Raw genomic sequence first — 27,555 nt, 5'->3', positions numbered from 1 at the left:
ATTTTTAGTTTACAAGTTTTTAGTTTTAGTTAATTTGTTTTCGCAATAATCTTTTACTTTTAAGATGAGTAGAAGATTTATGAAACGTACACAGACGGTTTGGAAGGGGGAGTATATGTGTGGGGTTCTTATAAACCTCCAGTTAAAGGCTTTGGACCATAAGTATTGCAATGGTACCGTCTTATGCTTTCAAACTCTTCCATTTAAGAAGTAGGACCAAAAGTGCCGTTTTTCGTACTATATGACACCTATGGATGGTAAAATTGGTTAACATCATATAGATATGAATAGCAGCTCTAAAATGAGTCTTCCTGGGATATGCCTGGGAAAATGAGTGCATCAAATTTGCCAAAATAGCGTATTATCTAAAATGTAATGATAAGAATGGACAAACCATGATTGAAAAAAAAATCCAAGGAAGAATCAAACACATGATAATCTAATTTGAAGTCCAGCGCTATACTAAGAGAACCTCGCCTCTAATAATCTAATTTAATATATTGGTGTTTGTAGGACTTTAATTGCGTAGCTTATTAAGGGGGCCCGGAGGAGGAACCTGCGGAAGGTGTTCTTGCAAACCTCGAGTTAAGGGTTTTGGATCATAATTATTACAATTATACCGTTTTATACTTTCAAGATTTTCCACTTGAGAAGTGGCACCAAAAGTGTTGTTTTAAGTGCTATATCTCACTTATGAATTGTAGAATTGATAAACGCCCGTAGATATGAGCAAACGTTTTCAAATGAGCCATTAAACATCACTCTAAGAAGTTCTGGTAGCCATTAGCCCCAGCTTTTTCACTTCAGACATGACACAAAAAGTCCCGTTTTTAGTACCATTTGAAACTTTCAAACGGCGGAATTCATAGGAAGAACGTAAATATGAGCAATATTTTATATATGACCTATCAAAAATCTATCTACGATGTTCTGGTTGCCCGCTAGCTCCACCCCTTGAGAAATGGCATAAAGTGTCCTTTTTGGGGTCATACGGCACGTGTGCATCGTGGAATTTATATAAACCACGTACATATGAGAAATAGCTTTTGAATGAGCTCTTAAGCATCTCTCTATGATGTTCTAGTAACCCGCTAGGCCTGGAAAAAACGAAGAAAAAAAGACCGTTTTAAATTTTTTTAGCTTTTAGTCACTATGGGCTGTGGTTCGCTCTTTACTAGGTTGCAGCTAATGCTTCAACCATGACAAAGAGTTCATTGCGAATTCTCCGGAGAAACTAGTTCATATTGACATCTGTAAAAACTAATAGTAGGATTTTTAAAAACCTAGTGAATATAAGCAATAGCTTATAATTGAGCCATTAAACATCTATCTACGATGGTGTGGTAGCCTGCTAATGTTTCAGTAGCTTACTGGTGAGCCGACGATCTATAAAATTTACTAAGGGGGCTGGTAGGGGGAGGGTGCGGGAAGGGTTCTTGTAAACCTCCAGTTAAGGGTTCTGGAAAATAACTATCACAATAGTACCTGTTTTGTTCTTTGGAGCTTTTACACTTATATTGGCACCAAAAGTATTGTTTTCAGTGCTATATCGCACTTACTGATGGTAGAATTGATAAAACAAAGCACCTTTATATGAGCAATAGCTTTCAAATGAGCCATAAAACATAACTCTTCTAAGTTCAATTAGCCCAATAGTCTCGGCTTTTCTACTTGAGACATGACACAAAAAGTGCCGTTTTTAGTGCCATTTGGAAATTTTAGATGGTGGAATTTAGGCCTATAGAAGGAACGTAGATATGAGCAATGTTTTATATGAGCTATAAAGAATATATCTACGATGTTCTGGTAGCCTACTAGCGCCACCACTTGAGAAATGGCATAAAGTGTCCTTCTAGTGACATGTAACGCTTGCAGATGGCGGAGTTTATAAAAAGCACGTAGATATAAGAAATAGCTTTTGAATGAGCTATTAAGCATCTCTCTATGATGTTCTGGTGACCCACTAGGCATGGAGAAAAAAAAAAAACAGAAAAAAGGGAGACAGATTTGTGCTACCGATGCAAAAAAGCGATTTTCCTTGTTGTTCAAGGACGGGGACTGTAATTTCCCTGTATAAGGTTTTCAAGATTTCTGATTCCAATGTTGCACTTTTCATTTTGATCTGACGCCTTTTTGGAAGGGTTTCAGGCTTTTTTCGAAATCACCATAAATTTCGTTTTGCAATGAACTTTTACTTTTAAGACAAACCGAAATAATAGTTAATGATAATAATAATAATAATTTATTTATAAACCACTGCACAAACAATGTGAAACATAGTGGAGTAAAGAGAAAAAGGAAAGAAAAAATAAACACCCACAGCACTTTAAAGTAAGATAAACAAATAAAAAGAAAATTCAGCGAAACAAACAAATTAGACCATGGTGATGTGCAGTATTATATGTAAGCAGTTGTATATGTAAATGAAGAAGTTTTTCCTTTATATCAGGTGTGTTGTACTTTTCGAAGATACGGCAATTACTAAATGACAACAGAAGGTGCGACAAAAAATTCCAATACCTATAATTGCCTTTCCTTAGTTTAGATAGGTCATTCTTCCTAAACAAAATGTTAATATCTTAAATAGCATGGTCACAGAAAACAGAATACAACCACACTAAAGCTTTGCGATTGTATTTCGACCGATTTGCAACAATCTTGGAATAACCACATCTAATCTTGGTACATGCGTCTCTATCAGCTGACTAGCGAAAACAAAACATATTATTACACAAAATAATACAAAGCCAACGTAGGCTATAGACTGAACGTATAGAAGCATATTTCAATTCAAAGGAGATTTCGTAGCATTACCGTTGAAACAAAGATACTCGTAATTTTCAAAATTTAAATTAAGTCCAATATCTAAAAAACCTTTTCTCACATTATCCACCATTTTAGAAAAAGAAAATTTGTTCCTACTAGCAATTAGGGTGTCATCCGTGTAAGCAATATACGATATATCAGAAAAACAAAGAAATCAAGTATCAACTATCTTAGAGAGCACTATAGCAATGCCAATACAAAGCTTAAAAACATTAAGGGATAACCCGCCTCCTTGGCGTACTCCACATCGAACACGAACATCCTCTTGGACATTAACCCTGTTCATGGACATTAACCCCATTGCCGTTCGTTAATTAGAGAAAGATGCAAATTTTTTTTCACTAGGCAGTTTTTTTCAAAACGCTTTTTTTAACTTTTAGTTACTATGGGCTGTGGCTTGCTCTTTACTAGGTTGCAGCTACCGCTGCAACCATGATACCAAACAGTCGAGAATTTTACTGAATGTACGATCTCATCAAACCGATTTCATAGCCACAAGGATAAATGACGGGCGACAGAATGCATTGGACTTGTATAATTTAGGCTGTATATTTGCACATTAAGGGGGTGGGGGCAAGAGGTTAGGTTGAATTAGGTTTTCAACCCCTGTCTGAGATTTATTTTAACCCCCCCCCTTAATGTGGAAATATTTAGCCCAAATTATATTATTATATAAACTAAAGTATTATATTTTCACCATATTAGGATATCTTTCATTATGATTAACCTAACAGCCCTTCTTGAGTGTGTTTGTATAATACATAAGTACCAGTAACTTTTCTTTCAAGAGGGCATAGACTAATGCTACCAATGTTCTGTGTGTTTTTAAGTTAATCGCTGATGGTGAAATTTATAGGAAGGTTGTACTCGATATGGGGCAGGGGGAAGGCCACTGCCCCCTTCAGACCCAAGTTTGCCCCCCAGACCTCATTTTTCCCCCCGGCTGAAATTTTGTTTCTGCAAAAAAAAAAATCTTGTCAAAACTAAGATAAGCCTTTATAATTCAGGCATTCAGAGAAACAGGTCAGTTTTCTTTAGTATATCTTTGCCTCTATGGTAATATATGGCCCATTTTCACTTGATTTGGAAAAATTGGATCCAACTCCCCCCCCCCCTCAGGATTTTGAACAAATTACGCCACTCACGTTGATATGAGCAGTACCTTTTATATGAGCTATTAAACATCTGTCAAGACACATGCTATACCAATACGCCCAATAACAATGCGCTCACGCCGATACACGTGATATAATTACGCCTGATACCGACACAGTGTGCAGCCCTTTCTCCAGGGAGTATGAAGGGTCGTATCATCACCAAAACGAAAGATCTTTGACCTTTGAACTATGTTGAACAAAATGACTATCTCAAAATTGTGATTGGATAGCTTTGGGGGGAGGGGACCTTCAGGGAGGGAAGAGGGGCTAGTTTCCCTCCAATATTTTTGGTTACTTCAAAAGGACACTAGCAAATTTAATTTCCGTTCGAATTAGCTATTATACATCTCTGTGTGATGTTCTGGTCACCCCCTAGCCCTGCTAAAAAAAAAAAAAAAAAAACGGGAGACGCATCAGTGCTACAACATGGAAACAGTCATTTTCTTTGTTGTTCAAGGAGAAGGGCTGTAGTTTCTCTGTACAAGGGTTTTCGACCATGGTGATTCCAATGGTACACTTTTGATTTTGATCTGACACCATTTTCGAGGGGTTTCAGGCTTTTTCCGAAACTATCATAAATTTCTTCTCGCCATAAACTTTTAATTTTAAGACGAACCAAAATAATAGTCACCATTCCTCAATCAGTGTCAGATGACAATTTGTTTCCACTAGACAGTTTTTTCCTAAACATTATTTTTGACTTTTGATTCTGACTCCCAACAGACTAATGAGAATTACTAAGGGGGCTGGGAGGGGGAGTATACGGGAAGGGTCCCTTGTAAATCTCCAGTTAAGGGTTTTGGAAAATAATTATTAGAATGGAACCGTTTTATAGTTCAAAGCTTTTCAACTTAAGAAGTGGCACAAAAGGTGCCGTTTTTTGTGCTATTTGGAAGCTACGAATGACAAAACTGATTTAAATCACGTAGATATGAGCAATAGCTTTCAAATCAGCCATTAAACATCTCTCTAAGAAGCTCTGGCAGTCCACTAGCCCCTAGCTTTTCCACTTGGGACATGGCATCAATAGTGCCATTTTTAGTGCCATTTGGCAGTTGCAGGGGGTAGAATTTATAAATAAAACGTATATATGAGAAATAGCTTTAATGTGAGCTGTTAAACATCTGTCTACGATGTTTTTGTAGCCCGTTAGCCCCTTGAGAAATGGCATATAATGTGCCATTTTGTGCCATATGGCGCTTGCAGATGGTGGAATTTATAAAAATCACTTAGATGTGAGAAACAGCTTTCTAATGAGTCATTAAACATCTCTCTATGATGTTCTGGTAAACCGCTAGCCCTGGAAAAAAAGGAGAAAAAAAGGGAGACAGATCAGTGCTACCCATACAAAAAAGTAATTTTTCTTGTTTTTCAAGGCTGGGGACTGTAATTTTCCTGAATAAGGTTTTCGACTATGCTGAGACCAACGATACACTTTTCATTTCGATCTGACGCCATTTTCAAGGGGTTTCAGGCTTTTTTTCGAAATAACCATAAATTTCTTTTCGCAATACACTTTTATTTTTAATACGAACTGAAACGATAGTTACCATTCCTAAATCAGTGTAAGATGGAAATTTTTTTCACTAGGCAGTTTTTTTCTAAACGTGTTTTTTAACTTTTGGTTATTATGGGCCGTGGTTCACTCTTTACTAGGTTGCAGCTGCCGCTGCAACCATGATCAACTGCGCTAAACAAAATGGTTATCTCAAAATTTTGATTGGGTATGTTTCGGAAAATGGTGGGCGTGGAAGGGGTGTTAGTTGGCTTACGATAACTTCGACTATTAAAAAGGTCATAAATCACTCTAATATCCATTTGAACTAGCCCTTTCCGACCTTTCTACGACAAATTTTTCGATACTAAGGGGCCTGCTCTAATGGAAACCAAGATTAAATAAAACATTGTGCCAACATCGTTCTTATATGCCCCCCCGGCCATAACTTAAAACCCTTGCCCTGAGGATTTTGGGGGAGTGTCCTCCTCAAAAACATATTTTCTATCTGGAAATCAACTACGCTGAACAAAATGGCTATCTCAAAATTTTGAGTGGATGTGTTTGGGGGAATTATGGGCGTGGGGGGGGGGCTAGTTGCCTTCAAATCACTTTTGACTATTAAAAAGGACACTAGCCACTCCAAACTTCCAACCGAATGAACCCTTTTCGAAGTTTCTACGACAACTCCTTCGATACGAAGTGCCCTGGTATGGAAAAAAAAATATACATTGTGACAACATCGTTCTTTACTTGGGTGTGAGAGGGGGGTTAGTTGCCCTCAAAGCACTTTCGACCATTGGAAAGGGCGCTAGCCCTTTGAATTTCCAATGGAATTAGCCCTTTTTCAAGTTTCTACGACAAAGATTTTAATAAAAACCTTATATGACCCCAGGGCATAACTTATAATCCTTGTATAATTTTCTGAACTTTGAACTGCGTGGAACAAAATAGCTATCTCAAAATTTTTATTGGATGTGTTTGGGGAAATTGTGGGCGTGGAAGGGGTGTTAGTTGCCTTCCAATCAATTTCGACTATTAAAAAGGGCACCAGCCATTTCAATTTCCAATCGAATGAGCTCTTTTTGAAGTTTCTATGATAACGCCTTCTATAAAAACCGTATATGCCCCCAGGGCATAACTTACAACCCTTGCCCTGAGGGCTGTGGGGGGAGGGGGGTTGTCATCCTCAAAGAGCTAATTTCCAGAACTTAAAACTAAGTTGATTAAAATGGATATCTCAAACTTTTGGTTAGATGTGTTTGGGGAAAAGATGTGCGTGAGAGTGGGGTTAGTTGCCCTCCAATCACTTTCGACTATTAAAAAGGGCACTAGCCATTTGAATTTCCAATTAAAGGAGCCTTTTTTGAAGTTTCTACGACAACCACTTTCATAAAAACCTTATATACCCCAGGTCATAACTTACATCCCTTGCCCTGAGGGCTGTGGGGGTAGTGTCCACCTCAAAACATACATTCTATTGGGAAATAAACTCCGCTGAACAAAATGGCTATCTCAATATTTTGATTGGATGTGGTTCGGGAAATGGTGGGTGTGGAAGGGTTGTTTGTCGCCTTCCAATCACGTTCGGCTATTAAAAAGGGCACAAGCCACTCCAATTTCAAATTGAATGAGCCCTTTAAAAGCCCTTTGAGCCCACTAAAAGTTGAGGACGAACGCACAATTTTTGTCTTTGAGACGAAATGTATCCATCGTATAGCTGGTATAACGTATCAAGACAGAATATCCCACGAAGACCTTTAAGGCAATTGAAGCGAGAAACTACAATTAGCCAGAAAGTGCCACCCCAGCAACTCATTTGGCTGGGTCACATAAATCGAATGGAATAAATCCCGCGCGCCAAAAGTTATCTTTGTAGGAAGGGTCCACGGTAGCCGCCCACCTTAAAGACCTAGGAAGAGATGGCAAGACAACTTCGGAGGTGACCTCTCGTGCCTTCTTAAGCAAGGTGTTGACTGAGCATTAATTAAAAACTGCGTGGAACAAAATGGCTATCTCAAAATTTTGATTGGATGTGTTTAGGGGAATGATGGGCGTGAGGGGGTCTAGTTACCCTCCAATCACTTTCGACTATCAAAAAGGACACTAGCCACTCCAATTTCCAATCGAATGAGCCCTTTTCGAAGTTCCTACGACAAATCCTTTGATACCAAGTGCCCTGGTATGGAAAAAGAGGAGGTTTTAGACTTTTACAGTGAGAGAAGGAGGTCATACCCAAACTCTTGTTTGTGGTGATTTTTGTTTGTTTCAAGCTTGATTTGCATATTCAATTTAAGTTTCACTCGTTTTCAGATTTATTTATTAATTTACATTAATATCTATTGTATGTTTGTTTCCATTGATTGTTTATTTAATTTCTGTTCGTTTTAAGTTTCATTTGTACTTTAATAGGAAAATATTTTTTTCGTCTTAAGCTTGATTTTCACATTCAATCTAAGTATTACCCGCTTTAAGATCTATTTTTCATTTATATTATTACTTGTTGTATGTTTTTGTTATGATTGTTTATTTAATTTCTGTTCGTTTTGGGTTTCATTTATTCTTTAATAGTAATTTCTGGTCGTTTTTAGTTTTAATTTTAAAAGGTATTTGTATCTGCTGAGCTTAATTTTAAAATGTCCTTTACTTTTCTTTGAAAAAATTATTTTTCTGAAAGTTTTTTTTAATTAATTTTAGAAAAAGAGTGAAAACACCGCGAAAAGTCAAGCAATCTTAACAAAAACACAATCAGATTCAGCTATGAGAGAGCCTTACTGTAGTAGTTTCAAGCTCCTATCTACAAGAATCTATAAAGAAAGAAAAACGAGCAAAAATGGGGTTTTTATAGGCCAAATGAAGATACTGAAAAAACGAAGCGAATATTTCGATAGGACAAACGCCTCTCTTCTTCAGCGCGAAACGAAACGATGTATCAATAAAAGCCAAAAATTAAAAGAATTAAAACCAACTACCTAAAAACCATAAAAGCGAGTTATTCGCCAATATCCGCGATTTGCACAAAATCCAAAAAATATGAACTGCCATCGACGGATACTAGCAAACAACTAGTTTTTTTTTTTTTTTTTTTTTTTTTTTTTTTTTTTTTTTTCTTTATGTGATGTCAGGCCAATGTGGTTTAAGAAATTAACAAGAATCTAGAAATAATTTTTTTCTTTTACATAGGAAAGATTACGGATGCGTGTTTATTTATTTTGTAAAATTTTTTCCGGTGGTGATCGTACCGAACTATTTGTCCTAGAAGATCAGCAGAGGGTTCATTTGAGCAGAAATAAAAATTTCTAGTGCCCCTTTTAGTTATCGAAAAGATTGGAAGGCAGCTAGCCCGCTCCCATGCCCTTTTTTCTCCATAGACATCGATCAAAATTTTGAGATAATCATTTGGTTAAGCACAGTTGAAAGTTCAAATGCATATGTTACTGAGGATAACATGACCCCCAACAACCCCCTGGGAAAGGGCTGCAAGCTTTGCAATTCGCCCACTGTTTACATATAGTATTTTTTATTGGGAAATATACAGAACTTCTTCAAAGGGGGGGGGGATTTTCGGTAGAGAGAGATTTTCCACACGGAGAATGGTCAGTGGAGAGGGAAGTTTCTGGGGAAATTTTACACAGCAGAGGGGAGTTTTCTGCCATTATCGGAAAAACTGTCAGAAATTTAATACAAAGAAACAAGTTTTTCAACTGAAAGTAAGGAGGCAACGTCAAGACTTAAAACCAATAGAAATTATTCGTGTATAAGGGGAGTTGTCCCTTTCTCATCCCCCACTCTTTTCACTGAAGTCTTACTTTTTGTTCCAATTCCTTAAGAACGACTCCTGAAACACAAGGGCTGTTGAATTTGAATGAGAAGTATTTTAAAAGAACTTTAAGACTTTAGCATGAAGAGCGAGGGTGAAGAAGAGGCAGCTTCCCCCCTAATATATATAATAGTTTCTGATCGTTTTGAGTTTTAATGTTGCTCCTTACTTTTGGTCAAAAAAGCTTGTTTTTAAAATTTAATTTTAATAAAAGGAGAGTGTGATGGCTTTTTGCTCATTACGAAAGCTTTTCTGGTATATGAAAGCAGCTCCAAGGAATAGATCTAGAGTATAAATTAGGGTCTTGGGAGGGATTTTGAAACTCGTGCTTCCAGCCTTTTCCCCCATCCAAAACAGTAACTCCTGGCAAAATTGATAATGTCTTTTCCATGTGAATGGAAGCTTCAGAAATGGATGTAAAGGTCAAACTGGGGCCCAGAAAGGTAAGTTAAAATACGTAAGATAATATTTTATATTTCAAAGAAGCTGTCACAGACTCTGAGAGCGAAGAATTTATTTCATACATTAATACAATTGATCTATTTAGGAAAAACATAGATATAATACAATAGACTGTACAAGTTAAAAAGGTAATCTGTTCCAGTTTCACCACCAGTTTTGCCACCAGTTGTTCCAGTTTTGCCACCTTCATTAGAAATTCAACTTACATTTAGGCAATATTAAATAAGAAAATTTTACAACTCTAGACTTTGGATAAACTCAGTTATTAAACTCTGCCGGACAAATCTAGTGAATGAATCGGAAGTTATTATTTTGTTGTATATAGATATGTTAGTTTTAATTCTAATGCTTTAGTATTTCTGCTGATGAAGATCGCTGCATATGGGGTCGAAATATCCAGACTTTTGTACCTGTTTTCACTGTCTAATAAATGGACTTATCCCCATTTGAAGGTTTATTTGTTAGACAAACTTCGTCTGTTAGGGTACAAAATTTTGTTGACTGTTGTCACTAGACAACGAGACACTCTTACTGCAAGCTTCTTTATAAGCTGTATGTGGTTTATGTGCTGACAAACAATTAAACGGAACTTCAAGTAAAACTTTTTTTTCCTGCAAAAATCCACAGGAATCAAAAAGTGCAAAAATAATAGTCTTACGCTTAAATAAGCTTTGCAGTCGTAACAAATTATAACAATAAAGTCAAACACTGACATAGCACTTATCACTTTAACGCACTTATCTGGAATACCATATAAGGATATGGGCCTCCCCAAAGCTTTTCCATCAGATAAGTCAAAGATTGTTCATAATCTATGATACCCAGGGTTCTGACAATCCAGGAGGCTCTCAAATATTAGTGTAGAAATTTGGCCATGATGTCCTCCCCCCTTCGGATGTTCTTCTTCTAGAGCTTCATCTGATGGCATTTTTAGTCGGCTAAGTATCATCATGCTACGTAATTTGACTTGGGAACTACTCGATGACGATTTTTAGCTTTCATACCACTTCTAAGTGCTATACATCTTAGTGTCCTAAAACGGTCCCACCAGTCTTCGATTGCAGTAACATAAACAAGAAGGTTAGTCGTCTTACTAATCATGTGATCAGAATCTTATCCTAAGGGGTATTTAAGACCGAATACCGTAATGATTATAATCTAATTATTGCAACATTATAGCAGTCGATTGCTGTTGCTATTTTTCTTGCCAATGCAAAAACAGCCTAATTTAGAATTAAATCGACCCTTATTTTTGCAAGTCTGGGCATTAAAGTTCTCCAATGAAATGTCAAACTTCTACCTTACCTGAGATCTTGTCTATCTATTTCCAGAAAAAGATAAGAAACAGCTCGTATAAAACAACTCTTGAATTAAAATAGAATAATATGTTGTTTCTTTAGTTATTGTTGTCTTCTGGTATCCCTTTACCCAAATCTGAATAAAGTTTTGATAACAGAGACAAGCTATGTTACTTGTATGTATCATTATTTTCTTTCATACAGAGGCGTAGTTTGCAAGCTTATTAATTAGGGCTCCATAGTTATTTTTTGTAAAAACATGACAAAAGCTCGTTAAAAATGAAAATCTGGTGAAATATGAGCCGTAAATTCCTTTGACATTATTTTGAAAGAAAAAAAAGGAATCTAATTCTAGCGCGTATACTTTTGTCATAGGCAGCGCAATCGCGCTGCCTAAGTAAAGAACGATGTAGGCACAATGTATTGTTATTATTTTTTTCGTTAGACCAGGGCACTTCGTATCGAAGGAGTTGTCGTAGAAACTTGAAAAAGGGCTCATTCGATTGGAAATTGGAATGGCTAAGTACCTTTTTAAGAGTCGAAAGTGATTGGAAGGCAACTAACACCCCTTCCACGCCCACCTTTTCAACAAACATATCGAATAAAAATTTTGAGATAGCCATTTTGTTCAGCGTAGTTGATTACCAGATAAAACTTATATTTTCGAGGAGGACACTCCCCCATAGCCCTCAGGACAAGGGTTGTAAGTTATGCCCTGGGGGCATACAAGGTTTCTATAGAAAGCTTTGTCGTAGAAACTTCAAAAAGGGCTCATTCGATTGGAAATTCAAAGGGCTAGTGCCCTTTTTAATAGTCGAAAGTGATTGGAGGGTAACTAACCCCGCTGTCAAGCCCACCTTTCCCCCAAACATATCCAATCAAAATTTTGAGATAGCCATTTTGTTCAACGTAGTTGAAAGTTCTGGAAATTAGGTCTTTGAGGATGACAACCCGCCTTCAGTCCTCAGGCCAAGGGTTGTAAGTTATGCCCTGGGGAAATATAAGGTTTTTATAGAAGGTGTTGTCGTAGAAAATTTAAAAGGGACTCATTTAATTAGAACTCGGAGTGGCTCGTGCCCTTTTTAATAGTCGAAAGTGATTGGAGGGTAACTAGCACCCCTTCCACGCCCATCATTCATCCAAACACATCCAATAAAATTTTTTAGATACCCGTTTCGTTCAAAGTAGTTGAAAGGTCCGGAAATTATATCTTCGAGGATGACACTCCCCCTACAGCCCTCAGGGTAAGGGTTGTAAGTTAGGCCCTTGGGGCACATAAGGTTTTTATTGAAAGCTTTGTTGTAGAAACTTGAAAAATGGCTCATTCGATTGGAAATTCAAAGGACTAGTGCCTTTTTAATAGTCGAAAGTGATTGAAGGGCAACTAACCCCCCTCTCAAATCTACCTTTTCCCCAAACACGTCCAATCAAAATTTTTATATAGCCATTTTGTTCAAAGTAATTAAAAGTTTAAGAAATTAGGTCTTTGAGGATGATAATCCCTTCAGAGCCCTTGGTAAAAGGGGTGTAAGTTATGCCCGGGGGGCATATAAGGTTTTTATAGGTAGTGTTGTTGTAGAGAGTTCAAAAAGTGCTCATTCGATTGGATATTGGAAGGTCTTGTGCCCTTTTTAATAGTTGAAAATGATTGGAGCATAACTAACACCCCTCTCACACCCACCATTTCTCCGAACACATTCAATCAAAATTTTGAGATAGACATTTTTTTCGACGTAGTAAATGTCCGGAAATTATGTTTTTGAAGATGACAATCCCCCCACACCCCTCAGGGAAAGAGTTGTAATTTATGCCCCGGGGGTATATAAGTTTTTTTTTATAGAAAGCGTTGTCGTTGAAACTTCAAAAAGGAATCATTCGATTGGAAATTGAAATGGCTAGTGCCCTTTTTAATAGTTGAAAGTGATCGGAGGGAAAGTAACCCCCTCTAGCCCATCATTTCCTCAAACACATCCAATCAAAATTTTGAGATAGCCATTTTGTTCAATGTAGTTGAAAGGTCCGTATTTTATGTCTTTGAGGATGACAACCCCCTCAAAGCCCTCAGGGCAAGATTTGTAAGTTATGCCCTGGGCATGTAAGGTTCTTATAGAAAGCGTTGTCGTAGAAACTTCAAAAAGGGCTCATTCGATTGGAAATTGAAAGGGCTAGTGCCGTTTTTAATAGTCGAAAGTGATTGGAGGGCAACTAACCCCCTTTCCCGCCCACCATTTCCCCAAACACATCGAATCAAAATTTTGAGATAGCAATTTTCTTCAACGTAGTTGAAAGGTCCGAAAATTATGTTTCTGAGGATGACAACCCCCTCAAAGCCTTCAGAACAAGGGTTGTAAGTGATTAGAGGACAACTAACCCCCCTCTCACGGCCACTATTTCCCCAAACACATCCAATAAAAATTCTGAGATAGCCATTTTGTTTAAGGTAGTTAAAAAGTTCTGGAAATTAGGTCTTTAAGGGTGACAACCCCCTCACAGCCCTCGGGGCAGGGGTTGTAAGTCATTCCCTGGGGGTATATAAGGTGTTTATAGAAAGCGTTGTCGTAGAAACTCAAAAAGGGCTCATTCGAATGAAAATTGAAAGGGTTAGTGCCCGTTTTAATAGTCGAAAGTGATTGGAAGGCTGGACATTTTTCAAACAGTTCGTGGTAACGAACTGTAAGTAAGGAGCGACCCGGCTCAATGGTAACCGAAACTCTAGAAAACGGGTTTTTGATACCAATAGATATATCAAAAGAATCAGATTTCAATGCTGATTTCAAATATATAACTTTCATCAAGTTTAGAGCTACCCATCAAAAGTTACTACCCATCAAAAGTTATAACTTTCCATCAAAAATTTGGCTGATTTTCAAAAAAAGGGGGAAAGACCCCCTAAAAGTTATAGAACCTTAATGAAAATCACACCATCATATTCAGCGTATCAGAGAACCCTACTGTAGAGGTTTCAAGCTCCTATCTACAAAAATGTGGATTTTTGCATTTTTTGCCAGAAGAAAGATCACGGATGCGTGTTTATTTGTTTGTTTGTTTGTTTGTTTGTTTGTTTTTTGTTTTTTTTCCCAAGGGGTGATCGTATTGACCCAGTGGTCCTAGAATATCGCGGGAGGGCTTATTTGAATGGAAATTAAAAGTTCTAGTGCCCTTTATAAGTGACCAAAAAAAATGGAGGGCAACTAGGCCCCCTCCCACGCTTATTTTTTTACCAAAGTCACCCGATCAAAATTTTGAGATAGCCATTTTGTTCAGCATGGTCGAAAATATGATAAATATGTCTTTTGGGATGACTTAATCCCCCAAAGTACCCAGAGGGAGGGCTAAAAGATATGAACTTTACCCAATGTTAACATATAGTATTGGTTATTCGGAAGTATACAGAAGTTTTCAGGAGGTTTTTTTCTGCTAGTGGGAGGGAAGGGTGGGTCGGGGGTTATGTTGGACGATCTGTTCATGAAGGAAGTTTTCATGGGGGAAGGGAAATCGCCATGAAGGGGGCGCCGGACTTGCCAGCATTATTTATTGGTTATTGGGAAGTATACAACCATTTTCAGGAAGGATTTTTTCTGGAGGGGGGCTAGAGGAGGGAGTTACTCTGGAGAATATTTCCGTGGAGGATGTTTCTTTGGGGTAAGGGACATTTATATGAAGGGGGCGCCTGATTTACAAGCATTATTTAAAAAACGATCAGAAATTAAATAAAAAAAAAACAAGTTTTTTCAACTGAAATGTAAGAAGGAGTATTAGAACTTAAAACGAACAAAAATTATAACGTATGTGAGGGGGTTCTCCCCCAAGTCAATACCTCACTCTTTATGCTACAGTTTTTTTTTTTAGTGCTTTCAAAATAGCTATCTATTATAATTAAACGGCCTTTGTGATTCAGGGGTTTGTGAATCAAAATTTTTTTTAAATTTTAACGTAAAGAGCGTCGTATTGACTAAGGGGAGAACCCCCTTATATACGTAATAGCATATACGTAATAAAAAAAACAATAAAAAAACAAGCGATACGGCTCAATAGTAATCGAAACTTTTAAAAACGGAATTTTGATGTCAATAAATGTATCAAAAGAATGTGTTTATAATGCTGATTATAAATATATAAATTTTATTAAGTTTAGTATTACTCATCAAAGGCAACAAGCCTGAGGACATTTACTCGATTTTTTAAAGAGGGGGGAAACATCCCCTACAAGTGAAAGAATTTTAATGAAAATCACAACGTCAGATTCAGCGTATCAGAAAACCCTATTACATAGGTTTCAAGCTCATATCTGCAAAAATCTGCAACTTTGAATTTTTGCCAGAAGAAAAATATACGAATATAGAAGTTAGTTACGTAAGTTAATTTGTAAAGACATTCATTTAGCAAAACAAAAGTAAAATTTTTATGCAAATAAAAGCTGCATTAACTAAAAAACGATCAGAAATTAAATAAAAAAAACAAGTTTTTTAAACTGAAAGTAAGGAGGGGCATTAAAACTTAAAACGAACAGAAATTATTCCGTATATGAAAGGGGCTGTCCCCTCCTCAACGCCTCGCTCTTTATTCCGTATATGAAAGGGGCTGTCCCCTCCTCAACGCCTCGCTCTTTACGCTAAAGTTTTTTATTGTTTAAAAAAAAAATTGTGAGACAGAGTCAAACTTTAGCGTAAAGAGAGAGGCGTTGAGGAGGGGACAGCCCCTTCATATACGGAATAAAGAGCGAGGCGTTGAGGAGGGGACAGCCCCTTTCATATACGGAATAATTTCTGTTCGTTTTAATTTTTAATGTCGCTCCTTACTTTCAGTTTAAAAAACTTGTTTTTTTTATTTAATTATAGTAAAGATCGATGTGTGTATAATGTATTATTATTATTATTTTTTTTTTTTTATACCAGGGCACTTCCTATCGAAGGGGCTGTCGTAGGAACTTCGGAAAGGGCTCATTCGATTGAAAATAGAAAGGGCTAATGCCCTTTTTAATAGTCAAAAGTGATTTGAGGGCAACTAATCCTCGTCCCACCCCCACCCTCCCATTTTCCCCTTATTTTTAAAAACAAAATGTTTCCTTAAGATTAAATAAAAATACACTGTGTTAATGCTAATTCCCAATAAGGCATCTCCGCAGTATCCCAAGAACGACTGAGGGGATTATGTTCAAACTTTTGGGGCTACTTCTGCTCTTAAAATTTAACCAAATCAAAATAGTGAATGGTATCGAGTTTTCTATTTCAGGTCAACTAGAGGAGGTATGTAACTAAATTAAACACTACTATTTGTGTCCAGATTTTTAAGGGTATATGTTGTTAGAAATTGCTGAAAATTTTTCTCCAGCATACAAATAGCAGGCCAAACTATAAAGTCTTAAAAAAAACAAAAAGTTTTGAAGTATTATTTTCTTTTTCCCTGAAAAGACTATGTCAATATAAAACGAACAGAAATTAATTAAAAAAACTTTTTCCACGAAATAAGTTTTTCAAAGAAAAGTAAAGAACTCCATTAAACCGAAAATGAGCAAAAACAAAATCAAGTAATGTACCAAGCGTGAAACTACCACAAATCAACATCGAAAAATAAATGAAACCCAAAAACTAATAGCAGTTACAACGAATAACCAAGTCAAACTCAAAACGAGCAGAAAATAACATGGGTAACGCTCAAAATCCCTATGCCTTCCCGAAGCCAGAACATAATTTCCAATTTACTGACAATAATACAAGTGTACATACATTGTCAGTTTAATATGCATATACTGATATTTAGTAACAAAATATTAATATTATTTGATTTATTAAAGTTATAAAAGTAAAAACATTTATATTTTCGTGGAAAAAGTTTTTTTTAAATTAATTATTTAACAAGGGCACTAGAACTTTAAGTTGCTCTTCTATAGAACCCTCTCTAGATAATCTACGACCGCTGGCTTCCTACGTGGCCAGGTGGTGAAATAAAAATAAATAAATTAATTAATAAAGATAAACGAAAAAGAACCCAAAAACTCGCATGCGAGACCATTCTTCACGAGAAGAATATGAATTTTTGAATTTTCGTAAATACTAGCTTGAAGCCTCCGTCTAGGGTTCTTGCGGAGGTTTTGACATGTTGAATTTCAATAAGATTAGCCCCTTTCAATAGCGGTGCAAATTTTCTTGCTCTAATTGGTTTTCATAGATAATTTTGAGCTTAATGAACTTTCAACGTTTTGAATCAGCATAAAGAAAAAGTTCAATCGAAATTAAAGAAAAAACATTGTCATCAAAATTATTTTATTTAGAAAGTTACTAATACCGGGATTTAGCTATTGCCAATGCCAGGACCAACCAGATTTTATAGAATCCTCTGATTGACTGAAATTTCTTTATGATTGACTAAAATTAGCGCTATCTAATTTCCGGGATTAGTAAAATCTCTATAGTTCTCTCTCTATAGTAAAACTCTCTCTCGATAGTAAAAGTCTCTATAGATTAGTAACGAGCCTTAAGTGTTTCTATTATTGTGAATAAAAATTGTCTCACTTACATGCGTTGAGGAGAGACAAATACATTGATCAGGACAAGCTACATCCGAAGAGAAAAGGTTGAGTCCATTACAGGCGAAGATTAACGTAAATGCCACAAATGCTTTCATGTTGTCAACACAGTCGTGTAAAAAGCCATGTTCTCAATTCCAAAGGCAATAGATTACTCTAAACCAGATATTTCCTTCTATATGTCCCGAATATAACTGCGTTCTTTAGAATATCTAAAATAAAAAGGTTAGAGTCAAGACTTTTCCATAGAGGGAAGAGGAATGGAAATAAAGAAAATTATGCATTATTCTGAAGAGGTTACGTTTTTAGCAAGTATATTATTAAAACAAAATCTTTAGAGGGTTGTACTCCCCCCTCCTTCAGGCAAGGAGCGGGGAATTTTTTTTTTCATTTTTTTTCCAATGATATCCAAAATGGTATTTTTTGATGAGAATAACAAACACAGGTATTTTTTTCAAATCTAGTGGGGACAAAAAATTTAGAGGGGGGAGAAAAAGCACCACTATCCCCCATAGCTGGTGCCAAGAAATGACAAGTACCATAGAATCCAACTGTCACTAGCTATGTTTGGTGTATTTTGCCTCCAGAGCCAAAAGTATAAAAAGATTTGCCATTCAAATACTTTGAAGATGAGAATGTTTTATTTTACAGGTTCGTTCAGATATTAAGTTTTGTTTCTTTTTTTGAATCAACGCAGTGTCGTTTAATAACCCAGCTTAGATGGCAATATGTTTTTTAAGATACCAACACTCAGTGTTTACAGATTCACGATTACTATCTCTGTAGATGTATTACAGTCAGTCAGCCGTGTACCCAGAACAATCCTTAAGCAGTTTCTCTGGAAAACATCTAGTAAATCTTCATCCGCTTTTCCGGAGTGCCTATGCTTCAAACCCGAATTTTACCAGTGTCATTACTGTGCCTTCTAATATTTTAATCTATGTTTGTAGGCTTGTCTTCTTATCCTTCCGAACTTTTTTTAACTGTGAAAAAACATCCTGAGCTTTGGCTATTCTACTTTAACATTTTCACTGCTCCCACCATCTTTACTAATAATGCTACCAAGGTAAGTGAAGCTGCCCACCTGATCAGTCTTTTCAATCCTGATCAACCCAACGTCACCTTTTCATCTTCACTTATTCCTAGCCTTAGTGATTTAGTCTTCTTAACATTAATTTTCAAACCTATTCTAGCACCATGAACTCGCAAAACCTCTAAAAACCGAACTTTCGAAGGAAAGTTCAGTTTGGCTAGCCGATACTTACCTCATACGTTGGTACATCTATTAACAAAAGCTTTCTTCGGTTTTGCAATGCAAAGACGGGGTCAAGACACCACAATTCCACCGAAAACAAACCTTTCCACAGCGATCAAGTCTCTCTCCATAGCCAATTCAGACCAGTTTCTATTTTGAACTAAATCCCTTATAATTCCTTAACTCTCAATGAGAGGGGAGGAGGGAGGGTCTCTATATACCAACGTATGAGGTAAGTATCGGCTAGCTAAACTGAACTTTCCTTCGAAAGTTCGGTTTTGGCGTCGCCATTACCTCATATGTTGGTACATCTATTAACAAAAGCTTAGATTCCAACCGATTTGGTGGTGGGTTCATAAATCAACTAATATAAAATATTAGTTTCAAACTCAAATATTCAAATGTATAAACTATAAAACTGTCTGAACCGTAACAAAATGTTGAGCATCGGTTCTATCTTCTATTTCATGAAGATAGTGTTGTCTCGGAGTAGACTCCGAAGACCAGCCAGCAGTACTCATTATATCAGCAAGTGGTACTGATTTTGATAGCGCCCATGACGCCGTCATGGATCTTGTGTCATGTGCTTTCCTTTTTCTACACTCTTCTTTTGCTGCCTGATATGCCATAGTTATGGCCTGCTTTATTCAAGAAGAAATGGTTCCATCTGCCATCTCTCGTGGTGCTGTTTTAGAAAAAGGAATGAAGAACCTTTTTCTCCCTTTTCTGACGACCGCCACGTTAGCCGTTCGCTGTGCGTAGGCCGATAGTATTCTCACTGGACACAAAGCTAGATCTACATATAGCTCGGGAAGAAGAATAGGAGAAGGTATCTCATGAGGCTTCACGGTTTCGGGTCTAAACGAAGGGAGAAACCTGAGAGTTACTGAATTATCCGAAAATTGTGCTGTACTGAAAGACAAGGCATGTATTTCACTCCTTCGACGACCAGATGCGATGGCAGTAATGAATACCGTCTTAAGAATAACATCCTTCATATCAATATTCCACAAGTCAAGAAATCGTGAATTTCTAAAATACCTTTGGACAAGGCCACGACCCCAGGCAGGAATATCATGTTGTGTCCGCAGTGACTCGTGCCGAAATTCTGTATCATTTTCGTCAAACAAGTATCTTTGCTGATATCTGTTCCTGTAGCTAGAGCTAGCGTTCCGTATATTGCTGCTTTATAACCTTCTATCGTTGATGGTGCGAGGTTTCGACCAGTCTTTAGATATAGCATGAATTCTGCAACTGTCTTGAGTACTGGTTGCGAGAGGATTAATCTTCCTTTCGCTACACCAACCTGCGAACACTTGCCATTTTCCATTGAACAATTCAATGGTAGATCGTCGCTGGACCGGGCAAATGCACGGGCTGATTTTTTAGAAAACCCTCTCTTTTCGAATCCACGCTCGATATATTCCAGCCGTGTTAATTTAGATTCCTTAGTGCTAGGTGGCGAAGTCGACCCTGCTGGAGGAGATCTGACTAATCTCCGAGGGGTGTAGGCAAGACTACTAGCAGGTTGAGAAGATTCGTGTACCAAGCTTGGCGAGACCCTCGCGGAGCAATTAGCATTATTCGGCAGTTCACAGACTTTCGAACCTTCTCCAGAACCTTTGGGATCAGGGCAAATGGAGGGAAGGCATAACTGTGTTTGTTCGACCAATCGTAGACAAGGGCATCTGCGTCGAGCGCAAGTGAATCTGGAACTGGTGAGAAATATACGTCGATCTTCCCGGTTCAATCGAGTCGCGAATAGATTGACTTCTGGCAGTCCATACTCTTTTGACAGGGCTCTGATGACACTGTCGTTGAGACTCCATTCCGTGGGCAGACCTTTTCCTTCTCGTGACAGTGTGCCGGCTACTAGATTGAGTGACCCGGCGATGTGTCTTGCCTTCATGTGAACGTTCAGGGCCATCGTAATCTCCAAGAGCTTTATGAGTTCCTCCTCTAGGGAGAAAGAACGGGTTCCGCCCTCTTTGTTTATGTAATTGACTACAGTCGAGTTGTCCGTCGCTATTATGACTACCTCGTTTCTTAGCTCCTCCGCAAAGGCTTTGAATGTGTTGGCTATGGCTCTCATCTCGAGGCAATTTATGTGAAGAGATTTCTCTTCTGGAGACCAAGTCCCCGAAGTGTCTTGATGTGGGTCATCTAGATAGCCACCCCGCCCGTAGGTTGAGCTGTCGTTGAATATTGTTTTGGAAACAATAGGGGGCTTGAGAGGAAGGCCTTGACTCAGCCAATCTTTGTTCAGCTACTGTGAAAATGCCTCTTTCATCTCTGTCGTAATTAGGATGTTTAAATCTATGTTGTTCCAAGAGTTGTCTCACAATCTGAGCATTAGTAACAGACATTTCCTGAGATGTAGTCTGTTGAAAGGAATTGCTCTTGAGCCCGCATTGATGAGTCTAATCAGCTTCATCAGTTGCCTTATTGAGACATGCGATTTTTCCAGAGCTGCCTTGATTGCATGTATCAAGTTCTGAATCTTTTCCGGGGTTAGGTACACCCTCTTTACCTCCTGGTCTACCAGAAAACCCGAGAAATATGATCCGTCGCATAGGTTGCAATTTTGATTTCTTGCTCGCCTGAACCCGAGTCTGTGCAGGAGAATCATCTGATTTCTGGCTCAGCATGAACCCAAGTCTGAGCTGGAGAATTATAATGGTCTTTACATTGTTCTGTACTAATTACTTTTGGTAATTGTGCAGAATTTATTTGTTCATGTAAGCATGCCATTGGATGGTTTGAAGATGGCCATAGCTCACGATGTCACTTTGAACTGATACATTTTGTTTTTGAAAGTGAACCCTAACCTCATTCCGTCAGCTAGGTCCTTAAATTCGGCGGAAAACATGAAATACTTTCCAGAGATAATAATTTGGAGTATGATCTAGAAAGAATATTTGAAAGATGCTGCGGACATCTATTAACAGAATCCAAGAACTTTATCAGTTTTTGGGATAGTGTCAGGAGAGACGTTCTCTGCCTTTAACATCTTTATGAAAGTACCTAACGTGCGGTCACTGTATGATAGCATGCTCAGAGTCACTTGTGTGGAAGAATCTAAGGCCAAGAATGACTTTCTGTCAACTGATATGAACTTTTTGTCCTCTACTTATCCGGTTGATGGTAACACAATGAACTTTGGGTTTATGCGTGGTGCCTATGAAGCTGAAAATGCGTCTTGACGTTTGCAAGCTCTCGCTCGGTCCGGGATGCCGAAAGGGTCAAAGAAGTACTACGTTTTGAACGATATTTTCTTCAATATTCGAAGTATATACTGTTATCCAGCTAGCATAGCATATTTGAAATTGGACGCTGGAAGTAAATTCAACTCTAATCACCAGAATAACTTACCACATGCCAGACCAGACCTATAGGTTAGCGCTGTAGTCGTTATAATACTATGCAATGACGGTACGTACGTCCAAGGCGTCGTGACCTTATATAATGGCGGTCTGTACTTCCAAAGCATTATGACCTTATGTTTTGAGGGTCTGTACTCCCAAGGCGTTATGACCTTATGTAATGGTGGCCTGTACACCCAAGGTGTTATTATCTTATGTAATGCCGGTATGTACGCCCAAGGCTTTATGACCTTATTTAATGACGGTCTGTACACCCAAGGTGATTTGACCTTATACAATGACGTCATGTACACCCAAGGTGTTGTGACCCTATGTAATGGTAGTCTGTACACCCAATGGTGTTATGACCTTGTGTAATTCCGGTCTGTACGCCAAGGGCGTTATAACCTTATATAATGACGGCCTGTATACCCTTTATGTAATGAGTAATATACCATACCATAAATATTGGGTTTAATACACCCAAATGATTAAAATACAAATAATTACAAACAAGACACAAAAATTTCCTTCTGTAATATTCTGTTTCATGACTTCTGCGTACCATCAGGGTTGCCAGCTGCCAATATATAAAAAGGGTTAAAAACTGAGGAAAAGGGGGAAACTTTACTCAAAGAGTGAAAGTCCGTGATTTCGCTCGGCCCGGTATGTCGAGAGGACCAAAGAAATTATTACGTTCTGAGAGTGGCTTATTCTTTGTTGTTGACTGCAGTTCTTCTGAGCGCCTCTTGATGAAGTATTTTCAGCATTGGGGAGAAAGGTAACGTGATAAGCTGTTTTCTCTTGAATTGGTCAGTTGCCAAAACAAGCTTTGCCACCGCGCTAGGCTGTTGGACTGTAATGGTAGGCCTTGGGAAAATGGTGTCACCTAGTACTTTGTATACAAAGTCCAGCGACTGTGCCAAAGAGACCTTGTCATCTGTTCCGGGATCACTGCCTAATCTTAACCAACTATAAAATCTTTATAATTAGATGCTGGGCCTAATCTGAGCTGCAATCTCCAGACCAACTTATCCCTTGCCAGAAGGCCTATAACGCCGTAGGCGTTATAACCTTGTGTAATGATGGTCTGTACGCCCTAGACGTTATGACCTTATGTAATGAGGGTCTGTACGCCCTAGGTGGTATGACCTTATGTAATAACGGCCTGTACGCCCTAGGCGTTATGACATCATGTAATGACGGCATTTACGCCCTAGGCGTTATGACTTTATGTAATGAAGGTCTGTATGCCATAGGGGTTATGACCTTATGTAATGACGGCCTATACGCCCTAGGCATTATGACCTTATGTAATAACGGCCTCTGCGCCCTAGGAGTTATGACCTTATGTTATGACGGCCTATACGCCCTAGGCGTTATGACCTTATGTAATGACGGCCTATACGCCCTAGGCGTTATGACCTTATGTAATAACGGCATGTACGCCGTAGGCGTTATGACCTTATGTTATGACGGCCTATACGCCCTAGGCGTTAAGACCATATGTAATGATGGCCTGTAAGCCCTAGGCGTTATGACCTTATGTAAACTTATAAAATATAAACCTATGAAAGGTATTATCCATACCCAAATACTGAATTTACCGCAGCTAAACCATTAAAATACAAATAATCATCTGGCCTACTAAACACCAGGCCTAGAATAAAAGTAGATATTTATATAAATATAGATAAATATTTTAAAAATTTGTATTTGTTTCCTATGTAGGAAACACAGGAGAAACGTTTCTGAAGTGCATCAATGCATTTTAAACGCATAAGAGTTTAAAACGAAAAAGGTTGCATAATTTACATAATATGGTCTTTCATCTTTTCAACATTTGGATTAACCACTTTAGTTGCACCAAAATGAACAAAAGAAAGAATCGTGGAACAGTCTTTTAAGGTACTAAAAATCAAATCAAAAATTGAATTTTTATATACAATATCGCAATAGTGTCCTGGATATCTCTATTGAAGAAGGTATAATCATTAGCAAACATTACACATACTCCCAAAACGATGTTGTGAATAACTGTGCAATATGCATGCTGGGAGGGTAGGAAGTTCCTCTCCAATTGCACAAATATTTTGAGTATAAACTCATTTTCTTTTTTACTAATACAAATATTTTATATGTTGAATTAAAACCAAGAACTACCTTGGCTAGTGTCTATCCTTGTGACCCCTTACACCACAAAATAGAAACTAGTCTGAATTGGCTATGAAGAGGGACTGGATCGCAGTGAAAACGTTTGTTTTCGGTGGAATTGTGGTCTCTTCACCCCGTCTTTGCATTGTAAAACCGAAGAAAGCTTTTGTTAATAGATGTACCAACGTATGAGGTAATGGCGACGCCAAACTTCATTCATTTTGATTTTTCTTATCGCTTCTTTCCTTATCGCTAATTGTGGCCCCATTCCTATCTTTAACTGGGCCAAGTCCAGATTGACCACTCCCTCTTAATTTATTAACATGCCTGTACAATATTTTACTATTATGCCGTCTAGCTGCATCTTCCAGATCCTCGGCAATTTTATGCATGGCCTCCACTTCACACCTCCCCAGTTCATAATCTAATGCTTTCTCCACTTTCTTTACATTCCTTTTGTTTTCATATGATCTATCACTCCGATAACTCTTGTACCTTTCCCCTTTCTCCTTTCTATTAAACATAAAGCTTTTTCACTGATATTCTTAGCTGCAGTTCTAGCTTTCTTCCCTAAGACACCTTCAGTAACTTCACAAATTATTTTTCTAAAATTATTCCAAATTCTAACATTATCAAATTTTAAGCTCTCAAAGTTAGTATTCAACTGTTCCTGGAAACTTTCTATCAAATTCTCATCCTGGAGTCTACCAACATCATAACTTCCCGGGAGGTAGTTACCCTTCCGATATTTCAGCTTTAAATTAACCCTTGACACTACTAGACAGTGATCTTTACTTTTAACATCAATAACAGCACTCCTATACGTATGCCCTAGTATCTTATATTGATCCTGCCAGTCTTTGGTTTACTATAACATAATCAATAAGGTTTGCTGTCTTACCATCACGTGAATACCATTTAACTTATTAGCCATTTTATGACCAAACACCGTATTGGTTATAACTAGATTGTTATACCTGCAAAATTGCAAAAGTCTGTATCCATTACTGTTTTCTTTTCCTACACCAAATTTACCTAGGCTAGGATACCATCTATCCCTATTTCTACCAACTTGGGCGTTAAAATATCCTAGTTAAAAGATCATATTTATACCTGGGACCCTGTCTATTTGCTCCTGTAACTGTAAGTAAAATTCATCTGAGTCACTAGTATCTCCGTCAGTTGGTTCTACAGGGGCACATACTACTATAACTGATATCATGGACTTTCTGGTCATAAAAGGAGCGAGTAGTATTTTATTATTATTACCTCCGCAGTCTATACAAGACCTAGCAGCTTTCTTATTCATCAAGAGCCCTACTCCCTGTCTATGTACCCCATCCTTCCTGCCTGAGTAAACAAATTCTATATCACCTAATTTAATGCTTCCTACCCCTGGGATATGAGTTTTTGAAACTCTTAATAAGTCCAGTTCGAATCGTTTGAATTAGTCAGTCAAAACGTCGGTACGATGGTCATTTTATAGCGTCGTAACATTCTAAGTTCCAATTTTCATGTTCTTTACATCATTAAAATTATTTTCGCCTCAGGAAAAGCAACCCAGACACCAGTGTAGGACGGGGATCACATATCTTTTCAAGTCCACGCCAAAGTGCTTAAGCCGGCTTAGAACCGGACAGCAAGAAGTCCCCGGGACCTCCATGAATGGAGGCTTTGTGCAATCCTGGGCCCATCTTGGCCACAACATGGTTTTCAGCACTTGGCGATGCTCTTCTATCAACAAGAGTCGAAATCCTGCACAGACAATCTCAAGCCTATTACCTCCGACTCATTATATATTCATGCCTGCAAATATTATGCTACTACGGGGAGGCAGCCCATAATAGATAAATTAGCTAGGAAGAGGTTTTTCAGCCCGAAGACGCCCGTCAAAACGTTAAAGCCCAGAAGAATTGTCCATTAGTCAGAATCCCGTGCGAATGCTGTGTCGTTTACTAGCATATAATTTCCTCGAGGGGCGCCACTCCTCAAGTGGGAATAGAATTGACCACAAGGTCCCCAGTCTTGCAGGTACCCCAAAAGGGTCGAGGCAGCCCCTTGCAGAGTCCGTTGTCTATAGATCTGGATCTTACGCCCTGCCGCAGTTGTCCTCCTATAGAGGATCCTCCCGCGATGGTGTTCTGCATCACCATGCAATTTAACCCATTACTGGGAGAAGGTTTGTAACTCATGGGAGTTGTGGACAAACCAGTGGGCCCTTTTGAGTGTACATTTGAGGGGCCTTCTTCCTCCTCTGCCTGTATTTATGACCCTGGGTGAGGGTTCCCCAGTTTCTATTATAGACCCCCAGGGACAAGGTCCCCCCTTGGTCCGTGCCTTCTATGGAGGTACCCTACATATCAGTAGGGCGTTCTCCTATGGCCACCTGGGGACAAGCCGAGTGGCTTGAGGGAGGCCATGAACATAAGTTAAGACAATAAAGCCAAAACAATAAAATGAAAGCAGATTTCCAAAATGATGATAGAAATTATGGTACTTAGGCTTCATGTTATAGCAACCACACTAAAGAACTGAAGTTAGTCACAGTGAAATATAACAAAATATGACGAAAAAACAACACCTTAGCAACAAAATTATTGATATCATATGCTATTTAAAAATGAAACCAGCTACTACCATATATGGTTGTAAGTTTCCATTCGACCATTTAAAATGAACAGATTTTATTTTCTTTGTTCATGCTAAATTAATAATAAATTTTCTCTACAAATCAGAAGCACTGGTCACAGTGATTCACTGAGCATGAGCGTCGATGCGACAAATAGCTTCGCAAAGCCCCAAAATTATTCACATGCCTGTTCCAGCGCTACCGCTTCAAACCAAGGCTGGTGATGCATTTACAAGTGCAGAACTCGGTCTTAAGACTGTGGCTCTCTGTGGAACATTCCACAGCTGAAATCCAGTTATATTTATCTACCAAACTAGATTTTCAAAAATTAAATGTTTAGTAAGAGCACAAGCTTTTAATTTAACAAAACTGTTGACAAAACAAAATCTAACAAAACTGTTGACAAAACAAAATTTGAAACAAATAGCTTCGCAAAGCCCCAAAATTATTCACATGCCTGTTCCAGCGCTATCGCTTCAAACCAAGGCTGGTGATGCATTTACAAGTGCAGAACTCGGTCTTAAGACTGTGGCTCTCTGTGGAACATTCCACAGCTGAAATCCAGTTATAT

At 38.0% G+C, this 27,555-nt stretch overlaps 1 protein-coding gene across 1 annotated transcript in view; it reads right to left on the bottom strand.

Moving 5' to 3' along the window:
- The window catches only part of LOC148955456 (leucine-rich repeat-containing protein 3B-like), a 108,303-nt gene that overhangs the window by 24,914 nt on the left and 55,834 nt on the right, over positions 1-27,555 (bottom strand). Inside the window, exon 2 of the mRNA XM_089107373.1 lies at positions 17,575-17,796. Coding sequence (XP_088963499.1) covers positions 17,575-17,682 — 108 coding nt within the window. The 5' untranslated portion in view covers positions 17,683-17,796. The remainder of the gene's footprint in view (positions 1-17,574; positions 17,797-27,555) is intronic.

Source organism: Artemia sp. Qi Xiang Cuo, chromosome 2, assembly GCF_049724085.1.
Source record: "Artemia sp. Qi Xiang Cuo chromosome 2, ASM4972408v1, whole genome shotgun sequence".
Lineage (NCBI taxonomy): Eukaryota > Metazoa > Arthropoda > Branchiopoda > Anostraca > Artemiidae > Artemia > Artemia sp. Qi Xiang Cuo.
Note: the sequence above shows the minus strand (reverse complement) of the source record. Positions and strands in the feature narration are given on the sequence as shown.